General features: G+C 53.0%; 2 protein-coding genes across 6 annotated transcripts in view; both read right to left on the minus strand.

The window, feature by feature from the left end:
- The window catches only part of TESC (tescalcin), a 62,960-nt gene extending 62,426 nt beyond the window's left edge, over positions 1 to 534 (minus strand). The window contains exon 1 of the mRNA XM_027124698.1: positions 321 to 534. Within this exon, the coding sequence (XP_026980499.1) occupies positions 321 to 378 (58 nt within the window). The 5' untranslated portion in view covers positions 379 to 534. The remainder of the gene's footprint in view (positions 1 to 320) is intronic.
- Positions 535 to 2,066: 1,532 nt separating this feature from the next.
- FBXO21 (F-box protein 21) overlaps positions 2,067 to 15,571 on the minus strand; it is a 58,836-nt gene continuing 45,331 nt past the window's right edge. The window contains exons 13-15 of one of the 5 annotated variants that reach the window (XR_003436718.1): positions 15,056 to 15,309; positions 14,154 to 14,960; positions 2,067 to 2,721 (exon numbers count right to left, since the gene is read on the minus strand). Coding sequence is in view for 1 of the 5 variants with exons in the window: in XM_027124701.1 (XP_026980502.1) it covers positions 15,213 to 15,309 (97 nt within the window). In the remaining 4 variants the exon portion in view is untranslated. Of the gene's footprint in view, positions 2,722 to 6,154; positions 10,316 to 13,149; positions 15,310 to 15,571 lie in introns of those variants that run through there. The other 4 variants (XR_003436717.1, XR_003436716.1, XR_003436715.1 and 1 more) reach the window with 4 other exon arrangements.

Here is a 15,571-nt window from a genome sequence, read left to right on the forward strand (position 1 = left end):
GCGCCAGCTCTCCCGGCCCGGGAGCCCGGACACTGCTCCCTCCCGGGTCCGCAGTCCCAGGTTCGGGGGTTCCCAGCCAACTCCGAGAGCACCGAGGCAGAGCTGCCGCGACACTTACTCAGCATCACCGCAGCCTGCAAAGTGGCCGGCGGGGACCCATTTGAAGGAGGGGGAGACTGAGGCGCAGAGAGAGCCAGCTACTAGTCCAAGGTCACACAGCGCGGTGGCCCGAAGCCCAGCGGGTGGCCGTGGGCTGGGAGCCCCCGTGCCAGCCGGCCGGGGGTCGCGGTCCCCGTCACCGTCCCCCGCGGGATACTCACAGCCTGTCTTGCCCTCGAGCTCCCGCACCTCCTCGGACGCGGAGTGGGTAGCGCCCATGGTGCCCGCGGCGGGGGCCCGGGGGCGCTTGTCCCTCCCAGGCCCTGGGCTGGCGTCGGCTGCGCAGCGGCGGGTCCGGCCTCGGGTCCGACACAGGTCGGGACGCCAGGAACTGGTCTGAGCCGCGGGTTCCGCGTGGGGTGCGAGCGCAGCCTCTTATAGCGGCGGCGGGCGGAGCGCCACGGTCCTAGTGCGCTCCGGCTTCGCGCATTGCCAGGAGTGGGGAGCGCCCCGCCCCGGGCCGGAAACGGCGGGGAGAGGGGTGAGGAGAGGAGGGGGACCCAGGTTCCCCATTCCCCACAACCGCGGCAGTGCTCGTCGCGCCTCACCCCTTCCGCACCCCTGCCGGCTGTGGGAAGAAGGTGTGAGCAGAGTTGGGGGTATAGGTAGGAGGCACCAGACCCCACGGAGGTTCCATGCCCTCCGCCACCCCTGTTCCACTACACACCCTCCCAGATGTCAGGAGGGAAACTCCCTGGGAACAATGGAGAAGGACAGCATTAATTATCTCTATGGTGAACAGCAATAAGGATAATATAATAATCATAATCCAACCTGAATGTGCAAGTGGGGGGCTTTCGTTGGTTTATTCTAGGAAAGCCCACCCTGATGAAGTGGGCACACCCACATACAAGACTGGCCTGTCCTAGCTACTCAGCCTAGTTGCTTAGGGTGGGGACGTTCTCAGTCTTTAGGTTCAGGGATTCTGACTCAGGCAGGGCCCAGGAGGCTGCATTTCAAACTACCAGAGAGAATGCCATCCTTCTGGGAGAAGTTTTGCCTGAAGCTGACTGAAGGAGTTGGGTTCCGTAACCGGGTTGGGTGACCCCGGCCAGTCCTGCCACCTATCTAACCATGATTCCTTCTCCTTAAGATGGGGATAATAATAGTTAATGAGACATAGATTAGAAAGGCCTGGCCTGGGACACAGCGCGAGACAGCCGCTGTGGAAGCATGTCCACTTTACAACAGAGGAACTGGTTCTCAGAAGGGTCACATAGCCAGGGCATCAATTCAAAGTCAACACTTTCCCTGTCTCAAGCCCAGGCCATTGTGCTCCACGTGCCTGGTGACGTGGCCATCAAGGATTGGCATGTATTCAGGGTCTGTCCTGGGTGCCATGCTCCGCTGACAGCGCTGGGGGGCGGCGGTCATGGAGATTTGATCCGTCTCACCTACATCCACATCACAGAGCGCTGGGGAGGGAGTGCTGAGAACCAGGTGCCCATACCTGCAGGCCACAGGTCCAAGCTGAGGGTTATAGCCCTTTCCAGGGACAAGGATGCCGTTCAGAGTCACCAGGGGCCTCCTGAAACCTGCCAGAGCAGCAGAGTCAGCCCCCTCCTGGTTGAAAATCCAGCTCCCCTTTACCCTCTGTCAGGACACTCACAGAGCTGGGGCGGCACCTGGAATGTGCATTTGCAAAGCTCGCGGGCGGTTCTGAGACCTAGCCAAGCCGGGGAAATGTTGGCTGTGGGGGCATCAGCTGGTCGAAGCAAACTGGAAAGCCGCCTGGGAGACTGCATGTCAGGTCAGAAGGACTCTAGAAACCCAAACTGGCCTCTGGATCAAGAAATGGGGCCCTGGGCCCCTTGGGAATTACCCAAAACTGCTGGACACAATTTTGTTCCGACTTAAAATATCTGTTCCTGGGATTTTATTATATTAAATTATCCAAGGATTAAATGCTGGGGCTTTTTGCTGGGGAGATAGAAAATGACATTCTCATGGCTACATCTCCTCCCCTTTGGCATGGCTGCTCTCAGAGCTGGAACAGTACAGGTGGGCGGGGGTAAAAGCCCTGGGACAGTGCCCTGGGGCAGGCAGGGGGCACGTGGCCTGGCTCTGCCCCTCAGGTGATCGCGGAGAGACTCCCAGTGTATGGGGTGAAGGGAGGTGGTCTTTGCTCCATCGTCTGTCTACCCAGTCAACTTCATCTCAAGCTCCGCTGGCCACGGTCAGTTTCTAGACTAGCATTTGTGCTGGTCCCTTCTGCCAGGAACTCCGCTGCTCTCCATTTTCCCGTGATCGGGGCTCCTCAGATCTCAGCATAAATATCACCTCCTTGGAGAGTCCTTCTCAGGGCCCCCATCCGCTCTCCTGGGTCTGCTGCCATACAGGCCGCCTTCTCCAGCCAGCGGGAGCTGGAAGGCTGGGTGTGATGAGCACAGGGAATTTGTTCCTGGTGGCAGGGCTTGGAGAAGGAAGCGGGAGCTCCTTGTGGCAGCAGGAATATGCGGGCTTGCTTGTTCATTCATTGATTCATCGCCCATTTATCGAAGGTCTGCTGTGTACAGGGGCCTGCCTGGGGCCTGGAGCCACACTTCTGCTCTTACGGGAGTCCTGGAGGAGTGGGAGACAGACACACAGGAGGTGACAACGCAGCGGGGTAAACAAGGCCCTGCAGAGATCTGGAATGTTCAAGCTGGAATGGCCGCTGGAGAGACTGTTAACCCCTAAGCTGAGCTTTGGGGAGTCCATGACTGTCCCAAACTGTGGTCCCAAAGGGACATGCCAGAGGCAACTACTGGCTGGACAGAAGTACCTGTGAGGTTTGGGGGCCCTGCGGTCACCCACCCTCTGCCTGGGCTTTGCCTCCTCTGGCAATGATGCACACACACGGCAGGGCTCTCTGCACACAAAGCCTGCTGCCCCTGTTCCAGGACATCAGGCCTTTAATTCAATCCTGCTAATGGCGTCAGAGCACCAAGGAGGTCTGGAGCGCTGCGTGGGGTCTGCCTGGGCTGATTGGATCTGTTGTCTGGAGCCCTGGAAGAGGGGGCACCCTGTGTGGTGATCTTTATTCTCCCCCTCACTCAGTGTGACCTTCAGAGAACTAGGGAACACTTTGGTCACCAGGCAACTGCCTCTCTTCTCCCAGAGGAGCTGATTACAAACAGTGGCTGCAGTGAGAATGGCTGGTACCTGTGAGGCCACCAAGGGCAGCTGAGCCCAGAGATGGTGAGGATGGTCTTCATTCGTCTAAGGGAAACAGACTACCGAACCACACTTGGGCAAGTGGCTTTGCCTCCCTGGGCCTCAGTTTCCCGTCTGTAAAGTGGGAATAACAATGGTGCCTTCTTCATGATGTTTATGAGGGTTAAATGTGGATTCATATATCTAAAGGGCTTAAAACAGTGCCTGACACAGGAAGTGCTATCCAGTGGGGTGCAGGTAAACAGGCCCTGAGAAAACAGAGGAAAAGCTCTACCTTGCAACATTGCCCATTTCCCTGTTGTAAATACTCCCACCATGGTCAATTTCAAGGTACCAATAATTGAACAATGGGCTTGCAAAATTCCTGAATGTTTAATCATTTGTTCTTGCAAGCTGGTCTGAGACAACCCAGCATACCACTACACAGTAGGCTGTTATTATGATTCATATGTTCATTTGTCCACCCATTCACTACTGAGTGCCAGGAATTCAGATACTACAGTGAGGTAGTCTCTGACCTCAGAGTCTGGAAGGAAAAAGATAGGAACAGACCATCATTAGTGCGTACACTACTGGGTACCCAATACATGCCCATTTTATATTTTTTTAATTTTTAAAATAAATTTATTTATTTATTTTTGGCTGCGTTGGGTCTTCGTTGCTGCACGTGGGCTTTCTCAAGTTGCAGTGAGCGGGGGCTACTCTTCGTTGCAGTGTGCAGGCTTCTCATTGCGGTGGCTTCTCCTGCCGCGGAGCACAGGCTCCGGGCACGCGGACTTCAGTAGTTGTGACTCGCAGGCTCAGCAGTTGTGGCGCACGGACCCAGCTGCTCTGCAGCATGTGGGATCCTCCAGGACCAAGGTTCGAACCTGTGTCATCCGCACTGGCAGGTGGACTCCTAACCACTGTGCCCTGGACCAGGGAAGTCCTGCCCATTTTATTGATGGGAAAACCAAGGTGTTCAGAATGGGTGGTAAACCAGAATCAGAGTACACATATGCAGTTGTGTAAATGGCAGTTCACCCGTATTGCTCTCCTGGCCCTCTGATCACTTAGCTTGGGGGGGGGGGTGTCTCCGAAGGGTTGGCAATGTTCTGGGAGCAACAAAACACTTTTCTTAATTTGGGGACCACTGACCCTATGAAAGTTACAGGGATTCCGAGTGCCATCTTGCTTGGCCTTTGACTTAGAGCAGACACACCTAACCACTTCAAACAGGCGAGGATCAGTGCTGCTCTTGTAAATAACGTCCAGGGAGGGAAGCCCCAGAAATGGTTACACCAGTGTCTTGACTCTGAAACAGCTTTTCTCTTAAGCTCACTTAAGCTCCTTATGCTGGTCTCATATGTCTTGGTCTCTTGGTTTCAGTGAATGGAATCAGAGAAGAATCATGCCCAATTTGAATTTTAAATTAAAGGTGTCCTTTTGGTTATCTTTTATTTGTTTTATTTATTTTTTTGTTGCTAATATATTTTTTAACATCTTTATTGGAGTATAATTGCTTTACAATGTTGTGTTAGTTTCTGCTGTATAACAAATGGAATCAGCTATATGTATACATATATCCCCATATCCCCTCCCTCTTGCGTCTCCCTCCCACCCTCCCTATCCCACCCCTCTAGGCGGTCACAAAGCACCTCCCTGTGCTATGCGGCTGCTTCCCACTAGCTATCTGTTTTACATTTGGCAGTGTATATATGTCCATGCCACTCTCTCACTTCGTCCCAGTTTACCCTTCCCCCTCCCTGTGTCCTCAAGTCCATTCTCTACGTCTGTGTCTTTATTCCTGCCCTGCCCCTAGGTTCTTCAAAACCATTTTTTTCTCACATTTCATATATATGTTAGCATACAGTATTTGTTGTTCTCTTTCTGACTTACTTCACTCTGTATGACAGACTCTAGGTCTATCCACCTCACTACAAATAACTCAGTTTCGTTTCTTTTTATGGCTGAGTAATATTCCATTGTATATATGTGCCACATCTTCTTTATCCATTCATCTGTCAATGGACACTTAGGTTGCGTCCATGTCCTGGCTATTGTAAATAGTGCTGCAGTGCACATTGTGGTACATGACTCTTTTTGAATTGTGGTTTTCTCAGGGTATATGCCCAGTAGTGGGATTGCTGGGTCGTATGGTAGTTCTATTTTTAGTTTCTTACGGAACCCCCATACTGTTCTCCATAGTGGCTGTATCAATTTACATTCCCACCAACAGTGCAAGAGGGTTCCCTTTTCTCCACACCCTCTCCAGCATTTATTGTTTGTAGATTTTTTTGATGATGGCCATTCTGACTGAGGTGAGATGATACCTCATTGTAGTTTGGATTTACATTTCTCTAATGATTAGTGATGTTGAGCAACCTTTCATGTGTTTGTTGGCAATCTGTATATCTTCTTTGGAGAAATGTCTATTTAGGTCTTCTGCCCATCTTTGGGTTGGGTTGTTTGTTTGTTTGATATTGAGCTGCATGAGCTGCTTGTAAATTTTGGAGATTAATCCTTTGTCAGCTGCTTCGTTTGCAAATATTTTCTCCCATTCTGAGGGTTGCCTTTTCGTCTTGTTTATGGTTTCCTTTGCTGTGCAAAAGCTTTTAGGTTTCATTAGGTCCCATTTGTTTATTTTTGTTATTTCCATTTCTCTAGGAGGTGGGTCAGAAAGGATCTTGCTGTGATTTATGTCAGAGTGTTCTGCCTATATTTTCCTCTAAGAGTTTGATAGTGTCTGGCCTTACATTTAGGTCTTTAGTCCATTTTGAGTTTATTTTTGTGTACGGTGTTAGGAGTGTTCTAATTTCATTCTTTTACATGTAGCTGTCCAGTCTTCCCAGAACCACTTATTGAAGAGACTGTCTTTTCTCCATTGTATATTCTTGCCTCCTTTATCAAAGATAAGGTGACCACATGTGTGTGGGTTTATCTCTGGGTTTTCTATACTGCTTTTGGTTATCTTTTAAACAATCCTTTCTCACCCGAGGCACCCTGATCTTTGAAGCTAACCTTGGGTGATGGTGTGCTGCAGGAGACGGATTCAGATCTAAGTTGCATCCCAGCTCTGCCACTCCCCGGGTGGTGTGGTCTTGGGCTGGTTCCTTTGAAGCTCTGAACCTTGATGTTCTCATCTGTATAATGGGTCCATAATCCCATCTTTACAGAGATGATTCAGCAAGGGTGAAAGGGCTAGGAGGTGACAGGGCTGGGATTGGATGCTGAGCCGGCCACCTGCAGGACCATGAACTACCCAGCTGGGCAGTACCACTGGCTGGGATCCTGCCACCTGGTTCATCTTAGCACCTCCGCAGCCAGGGTGTGGGAGTGGGGGCAGGCACAGCCACCTCCTCCCTCCCTCCCTGCCTCCCCTCCCTCCTGGGATGGCTGCAAGTACCAGTGGGACCCGGCTGAGGGCCTGGGAGGCAGGGTGATAAATATATGCTGGGGTTCAGAGTCAGCACAGCCGATAATTTGGGGCTTATTTGTGACAGGATGCAGCAGGCACGTACCATCTGGGCCAGCTGGGGCAGACGGAGGGCAAAGGCAGGCTGGGGCGGGGTGGGGGTGAGGGCGGAGGTAAGAGGTGGGCCCAGGTGCCCCACCACGCGCCCCCCCTCCCGAGGCTGTGCTGACTTGGCAGTGCCCGGGCTGCTCCCGCTGACTGGGCACGCTTCCCAGTTGTCCACCCTCAGCTGTCTCCGCAACCCTCCCAGGGCTGGCTGTGGACAGCCGAGATGGGAACTAGATCTAGCTCTACCCTTCATGGAGAAAGATGTGGATGTGAAGGAATGACAGGTTCCCAGCTGCTCTTTCAAAGCTCTTTACACAGAGGAAACATCTCCTCTGCCCAAGAGACTCCAGCATGGGGTGGGGGGAGAGAAAGGTGCTTTGGGGCTTCTGGGTCCTCCACTGCATGTAGAGGCAGGTGAAAATCCTGGACAGGGTTTAGTGTTTTGACCTGGCAGAGGGACTGCTGGGGGGAGAAACTGGGGAAGAGGAGCCCCCCTCCCTCCCCACATTGCAGTGGGCAGGAGCCAAGTTGGGGGGCTCGGGAGGGGGGATTAAAGAGCCCCTTGGAATTGGCAGGCTCGACCCTCTCATTTTCACCAGGGAGGAAGCTCAGAGGGTCAAGGTCACATAGGTCTAAACCCCAAAGAGGGAGGGAGCATAGAGAGGGCCCTGGACCTCAAGCCCAGCCACCAGATGTCACAGGGTGAGGGGAGGCCTGTGGATTTCTGGGGAGAGGGAGGCAGGTGGGGACAGGAGAGTCTGTGCTGGGGGCGGGGCTCAGGAGCAGGGGCTTCCAGAAGGAGGCATCCCTCCCAGGGGACCCGAGAGGCCAGGGCAGAAGGCGAGGGCACAAGTGAGACAGCACTGGGGCTGCCCTGAAATCCACGGGGAGCCGCGCGGGCTCAGCTCCTGCGCTGCGCACTCCAGGGCTGAGGAGTCAGGACCCTCGGGAGGTGCGTGGTGAGGCCTGAGGGTTGCCTGACAGCACAGGCTCTCCCCTCTTGGGGGGCTGTCTCGTGGAGCCAGGGTGCAAGGTCAACATCACGCGCAGCCACAGTCATCCTCAAAAATCCCCTAGTGACCATAAAGTCTGGTCCTTACAGGTTTATGCACACAACCCTGTGCAGGACATACGCATAACATCTAAAGATGCAAACGTCCAGTAACAAACCGCGCACGAGCGCCTGAGTATGGCAAGACATCATTTTAAAGAGTATTTTAAGTTTAAACTGTTCCTTTTCCTTTTCTTTCTCCTCCCCTCGCCCCAATCCCTCCAATACTTCCACTAAAAGCTCACAGCTCCTGGTGGGGAACCATAATTTAACCTTAGGTTGACCTAATCTTTGTACGTAATCTCTCCCCAGAATTTATTAATTTCAGAAAAAGTCAGCAGTTACCTGCCGGGACTCGGAGCAAGTTCTGGACCGGAGTTCTGCTTCCCTTAAACGGCAGGAGTTCCCACACTCGGGTGTGTATAAGAGTCCCCCAGAGCGACTGGTGCAGTGGGCTGGGGTCTGCATGTGTCAGAGGCCCCTCAGGTGCCGGTGAGGCCGGGGCCAGCAGGACGGAGGCACCTGTGCCCTCTCACTGCCCGGGAGCATCTAGATCCAGAGCTGGCCAGGGACCGTCCGCCCTCCCCCCTGCTGACCCCTGCTCTCTATCCCCATCTTACTGGTCCGGCGTCCAGCGTCCAGAAAACTGGGGGTGGTGAGGCGGTGGAGAAGTAACAGATCAGAAACCCCACCTTGGGGGTCACCTGGCCCCGTTCCTACACCTTCAACGAATTCCTTCGGCTCAGTGCATCCCTCTGAGGGGGAAAGGCGGTGACGCTGTACCGGCAGCTGTTACCGAGCTGGAGAAAACCCACATCCCCCCAAGCTGCTCTGCTCTTATGTCACCAGAAAGCATCTCCCGTCAGGCCTCAGCAGCTATTCTTAGTCTGGAGAACACACCTCCGCTGTTAGAAGTCTCTAGACTTCAGCAGGCTTTTTATAAATCACTTATAAACTCACAGCCTGCCGGACGCTGGTTAAATACTTCTTTCTTGTAGGCAGAATGTTCGAAGAGTCTCTAGGGTGGGCGCACCTTCCGCCCCAGGGAAACTTGTAGATAATGTTGTAATATCAGCAATGATCACTTCCATCGATTGAACCTGCGCGCAGCCCTTCAGTACTAACAGCAAACAGGTGCGTGCATTGTGTGTGTCGAGCTGTGTGTGAGTGATTTCGGAGGCAGGTACAGTGCTGTGGTCACAGTGCAGCTGAAAGACCTGGGTTCAAATCCTGCCTCTGCCGCTTACAGGTCATGTGACCACGAGGAAGTCACTCTGCTTCTCTTTGCCTCTGGGTAACCAGGATACCCACAGATTCGAGGCTGCTGCGCTGCTGTGAAGGTGACTAGACCTTAAACAGGGTCTTGGAGCAGCGCGGATGAGCCTTCCAGGGTCTGCGCTGCTCCTGACGTAGTGATGAGCAGGCACGCTCCGCGGAGGTCCTCGTCTCTCCGTCCAACCACAGGAAACGGAGGCCCCCGCCTCCAGGTTAAATGACCAGCCCACGCTGCTTAGTAACAGCAGCTTAGCTTGAACCTGAGTCTGGTCCACTGCAAAGCGCGGGCACTTATGACGCTCTGCTGCCCCCTAGGGCATGCGGGGGTGGAATCAGACACCATCCAGGCCCGTGGGGCTCCCAGCCTCTCTGAACCTGTGACCCAACGAAAATCAGCCCACTCTATCCCCCCCGGTGGGGGGGATGGCCATCTTCCTCTGCCATCTGTTTCTTTCCCCCTTGAGACCTGGAGTGCCCCGTCGCTGAGCCTCAGTTTCTTCATCTGTAAAGCGGGTTGATAATAACGGCATCCACTCTGAAGAGTAGCATGAGGATTAAATGACATGGCTTTTCTGAAGGCACGGTCCCTCACCTTCTCCTACTGGCCCCACCAGGGTGGGGGGCCACCTTCAGCCCCCTGGATGAGGCAGCCCCCTCCAAGACCAAGTGATGTCCAAGATGTGCCAAGGCTGGGAACGCTCACATCTTTTCCTGGGTCTCCCCACCGACCTCTTGGGGTATCATCTTCGGCACAGATCCTCTGGGGACTCACGCTGGTTGTTTGGCTGCATGAACGTCTCCCTCGGACGCTGAGGCTCGGCTGATGTCCTCACCAGGGGGAGGTGTCCAGGAGAATCAGAATGACGCTGACCTCCACCTACTCCCCTAGCCCCCAACCCCATAAACATTATGGAATAACCCGAGTGTGGTGAAGCACCATCTGAGGACTGGATCCAGGCGTTTCCCACATGTTTTTCACATCTGCGAGGGGAGACCACACTTGGTTGAACTCACTGCAGGGCCAGTGCCTATTGCTGGCTCCAGGAGGGAGTGAGGACCAGAGAAAGCACAGAGACACGACCCCCAGGGTGCAGCCTCTTCCCGGCCCCTCCAGTCTGGCGGTTCCCAGTTATCAAGGGGGCTCCTCACTCCATTTCTGGCCTCACCACACCCTGCAAAGATGATGGACGCAGAGCGTCTCAAATGTGGTGCTCCCAATAGGGGTTGAAGCTGCTCAGGGGGTTGGGGGAGAGGGAACAGTGTGCCCGGCTGCTAGTTTACTTACTGGACTGGAATGAATTCCCCTCACCTCACAAGCTTTCCCATCTCCTGCTGCCGCATCATCCAGCGACCAGTCCTAAACTCTCCTTTCTGGGAAGTCCTCCTTCCCTGTCCTCACCTCGCACTGCCCACTTCCCTCTCTGGAAAGCTACAGAGTGAGGGTAACAGGAGCCGGGATGCAGAACCAGTGGGGTGCATTGAGAGTTCTCTGTAAGAGTCTTGAGCCTGGCAGGTAGCAAGAATTCAGCCAGGAAGGAAGCAGTGCAGACAGATGACACAGTTCAGTGTGCAGCTCCAGAAAACCTGGGGCTGGAGATTCAAATTGGGGACGGATTAGGATATTTGTCATCAGACCCAGGGAATCTGGGCTTTGAGACCACTACCCAGTGTTGGGGGTGAAGGGGACTTGGAATCTTCCGTCAGCAGAGTGACTACAACTAGGGTTCAGCTGAGGTCCCTGGAAACATCAATTCCTGGCCAAAGAGCACTTTGCAGCATTCTGCACTTGGGGGTGGGGGAGCACAGGCTTGCTAGGGTGGCACAATTCTCACCCCAGAGGAGTTAGTATTTAGTACAGAGATGATGAAGTAAAGCAAAGTTATGTGTTTTTATCTGTTTTGATCCTGTATCATATTGGAAAGTAATCCACGTATAGTTTGTGTTTTAAGCCTTTGAAACGTTTGCAAGAATTTGAAATCATCTAAGAGAAAGGCTTCGTGATTCCATTTTATATGAACTGGGTAATCAGGTACTGCCAGATTATTTTTCCAATTGTGGTAAAATACACATAACATTAAAACTGACCATCTCTAACCAGTTTCAAATGCACCGTTGAGTACAAGTGCATTCACGTTGCTGTATTGGATAGATCTTTACCTTGAAAGTTATAAGAGAATTTTACTGCATCTGCAAACAGTATGCTACTGTGAAGTTAAGACTTGCCATATTTTCTTTTTTTCTTTTTTTTGCGGTACGCGGGCCTCTCACTGTTGTGGCCTCTCCCGTCGCGGAGCACAGGCCCCGGACGCACAGGCTCAGTGGCCATGGCTCACGGGCCCAGCCGCTCCGCGGCATATGGGATCTTCCCGGACCGGGGCACGAACCTGTGTCCCCTGCATCGGCAGGCGGACTCTCAACCACTGTGCCACCAGGGAAGCCCCAAGACTTGCCATATTTAAAAGTTCAACTTTGTAGATGTGTGAGAATTTATGGTACACTTGGGAAGGTTTTGAAAAGTGCTTAAGGAGAAATCAAATTTATTAAATGCATTGGTGCACTTAAAATACCTAAGGGAATTTAACTGGTTTTTTACAAAAACAAAAGTTATTGTAAAATATAGTCAATTTATAAGCAAAATAGTAAGATTCAAAAATTCTACACAAAATCTTAAGAACTGGTGTTTCAAATCTGTACTTGTCATAGATAGAACATTAACTGGAAAAAACCAACAGAGTTCCCTGAATAATCTTTCACAAAAAGCCCTTTCAGGCACCAAAAAACCCCCTGCTGACAAATAAGTGCTTTACAGCCTTCAAACCATTTATACATAAAATACCTCACGACTCAGTGGTTCCCAAATTTGAAGCCTGGAGGACTTGTTCAAATACAGATCGTGGGCTCCTCCCCAGAGGTCCTGATTCAGCGGGTCTGGGGCCCAAGATCCTGCATTTCTAATGAGTTCCCAGGTGATGCTGATGCTGGGGGACCGGGGACCAGACTTTGACACCCGCTGCACTAGACACACAGAGGCCAGGCATTACCATCGTCAGCTGTGTGGCCTTCGCTAGTTATCACTGTCCTTTGGACCTTAATTCCCCTGGCTCCAGCACGAGAATAACACAAGGGCACTTACCCTGCAGGGTTGCCGTTGAGGGTCAGAGAGACGTGCATGCAGGGCTGGCCCACGGTGGGCTCGCAGTGTGTGGGAGAGATGATTGTATTATACTGCTCAAATCCTGACATGGCCTCATAGCCCGGGTGTCTTTTCTGGCCTCCATCCTCCCAGCATAGGGCCGTGCACATAGTAGGTGCTCAAGAAATACTGATGGCAACAACAGGGACCGCCCCTTCCCCATTTACTGCGGACAACCAAAGCTTGGTCGTTATTGCTCCAGGCAGCCTCACCAGAAGCACCTGGCTCTTGGGGTTTGCTTTCTCCACGAAGGTGGGGCAACTGAAGATGCTCTGTGCTGCTGGTGCCCGCAGCTGTGGCTTGTAGGCATGTGAGATGCTCTCTGTCGAATTCTGAGTGAACTGAAAGGCAATGAAGGATTCAGAGCACAGCCGTTGGTGGGTTCAGAGCACAAGCCCCTGCTGCAGGACGGGGATAATCAGACCCACCGTACTGGGAAGCTGCAAGGGGCAATGAGATGGGCCATGTGTGCGTGCCGGCCAGAGGGCCAATGTCAAGGCAACACTGGAGTTTTCTTCCCTGACTGTTCTTGTGCAAGAAGCTTCTGCCATTTCACCCCTCACTCATGCTGTACTGTGTCCAGCTAGTTCTTGGGTCTAAAATGCAGAAGACAGCACATGGGCTTCTCTAAGATGGATGTGAGGAGACAGATGACGCTCCCCAGCTGGGGTTCCTCAGACCCCCGGTTCCCTGGAGTCTAGGTTTTTACCACAAAACTTCTCCTCGAGGATTCTGCACATTTGGTTGGAAAGCGAACAGGGAAGACTGGGAAGCCACAGCAGGAGGAAACGTATTAAGCTGCCTTCTCTTTGTGCTAATGAGCATTTATTTATATGATAATGCAATAATACAGCATTATTTAGGTTATTTAGGATCTGTTAGACTGTGAGTGAAGAATGCTTGTTGTAAACATCACAGACAGGTCTTCTCCCTTTCATCCAGAAGTTGGAGATGAGCATTTCCAAGGTTGGCACAGAAGCTCAGCAGAGTTAGAGTCTGGGCTGGCATTTCTATAATTCTTTGGGCCTTCCCCTCACGGCTGCAATGTCTTTTGATAGTATTCAGTATGCAGAGCTGAGGAGTTGCAACAGAGACTGGCCTGCAAAGCCCAAAATATTTACTATCTGGCTCTTTATAGAAAAAGTTTTTCTATCTCGTCCTTACCGTGACAAGCCCCACTATTTAAAAGACAGAGCGGGGTCTGCTCTCAGGTTGGCAATACTCTGGCTGGGAAGATGACATGCACAAAAAAGAGAAAACAACAGATACACCCATGACTAGAGTCTGTATGTGTGGAAGTTTGGGGGTCAGCTCTGGAACTGGATGGCTAGTTCTTTTCCTTCTAAAATTATTTCTTCTACCCAGTGCTGCCTGAGGACACTTTCCATTGCGTTTGGCAAATGCCAGGCATCACGCTAGGTGCAGGAAGTACACACATCACGGAGATCCAGCCCCTGAATCTGCCCTTAAGTTGCTCGAAGTGTTCTGGGGGACACAGGCAAGAAATGAACAACCCAAGAGGCAAGTGCTCTGATAGGGTTAAGCTTAAGATGCTAAGGGAGCGGGGTCAGGCTGGCGGAAGTGAGGAGGTTGAAGCTGCCGAGGGCATGGCCGCCATGTGGGAGGTAGGGTGTCCCTGCAGAGGGAACAGCCCATGCGGTGGCCCAGAGGTGGGCGTGTGTGGAGAAATGAGGGAGCCTGTGATCCGGGGCTGACGCAGAGCCTGTGTGCTAGAGGGCGGAAAGCTGCCCTCAGGAGTGTGGGCTTTATCCTTGCAACTCCCATCAAGCAAGGGAGTAGCTGGAAGGGATACGTACTTTAGAAAGATCACCTTGGACGCAGCTGAACTTTCAAGGCAGGAGGCAGCAGGGGCCTGGACCAGGCTGGTGGCAGCGGGGATGCACCCAGGTACCCTCTGCAGGACCTGGTGGTGGATGAAACATGAGGAGTAAAAGAAGGGGTGGTGAGTCCTTCATTCAATTTCGGGATTCAGCAGACCCCTCCCAAGGGGGGGGTCCCCGTTTCCCTCCGGACACTTCCCCAGCACAGGGTGGGAGGCCACACAGCCGATTTCCCTCCTAAGACCCCTCTGATTCACCCATGAGTCTACTGTCTCCTCTTTGGCCTGACACTGCCACCGATGGGGAGATGGCAGGGCGTTCCCGAGACCTGGATGGTTCTAGGCCCAAGGGAGGCATAGCCTGTCCTGGTCTGTGCAGGCGAGGAACCATGTCCTCGTTCTCTGAGTCACTTACTGGAGCCAAGGAAGCCCAGGTTTATTCAGCAAACACTATCCCAAAGAGAGCGTGTCGTAAGACACAGCCTCTCTCCTGTGACTTTCCCAGCCTGTTCTGTTCTGGTGGGTTTGTGGCACATTCCACAAGGCAGCAATGTATGGCGGAATCCCAGCCGTCTGAACCCCGCCCATCCCTGGGCCACCGAGGGGGAGGGGCACTTCCATTTAAAATAAAACGATGACAGCGAGGCAGCGTCTCCAGGCGAACAAGCAGGTTCCCCGCAGATGCAAGGCTTCTGCAGGTGGACAGAGAAGCTGATCGCAGAAAGATCTCCGGATCAGGAGGTGCAGTGGATGTGGACAAATCTCCCCCAGGCTTCAATCTGTGCTGCTCAGCAAGAGAAATGACAGTAGTAGTAAAACAAGCTGGGAATGGATTTTGCTTTCTTCTGAGTCACCCGGGGGAGGAAAATGGAAAATTACCTCTCTCTCTCTTTCCCAAATGGGACACGAGTTCCTCGGAGGGGACAGCCGAGCCTGGGGCGTGCAGCCAGCTGGCAGGATCCCTGGGCCATCTTGCGCGGCGGCCGCTCTATTCTGGCTCTCTGCGTGCACCCATTCTGCGTCGCCTCCTGGCAGGTCACACGGTGCCGGAGCCTAATGAGCTCTTAAGGCTAGTGATGCAGCTGGTTTTGGGGAGCTGTGCAGCCTGACCGGCGGTGACATGCTGAATGGACCTTGCCCAGACAGTGACACTTAGCAGAGCCTGTCACTCCCAGAGGAAACTACAGAACATTTGCCCCAGCCCCCTCACCCCAGAACCATCTGTTTGTCTCTATTACCACATGACTATGCTACTGGGAAGGAGATTTCCGCCTCCCCTCCTACGGGGCTCAGAGCGGGGAACTGCAGCTCCACACATCAGAATATGCATCTCAGCCCTGGAACCAGCCCTCTGTCCTCCCTTCCACCCCTGCCCCCCAGCTCCAAGCAGAGGGC

The sequence above is a fragment of the Aethalodelphis obliquidens genome, unplaced genomic scaffold, assembly GCF_003676395.1.
Source record: "Aethalodelphis obliquidens isolate GAN/ISIS:26980383/991018 unplaced genomic scaffold, ASM367639v1 scaffold28, whole genome shotgun sequence".
Lineage (NCBI taxonomy): Eukaryota > Metazoa > Chordata > Mammalia > Artiodactyla > Delphinidae > Aethalodelphis > Aethalodelphis obliquidens.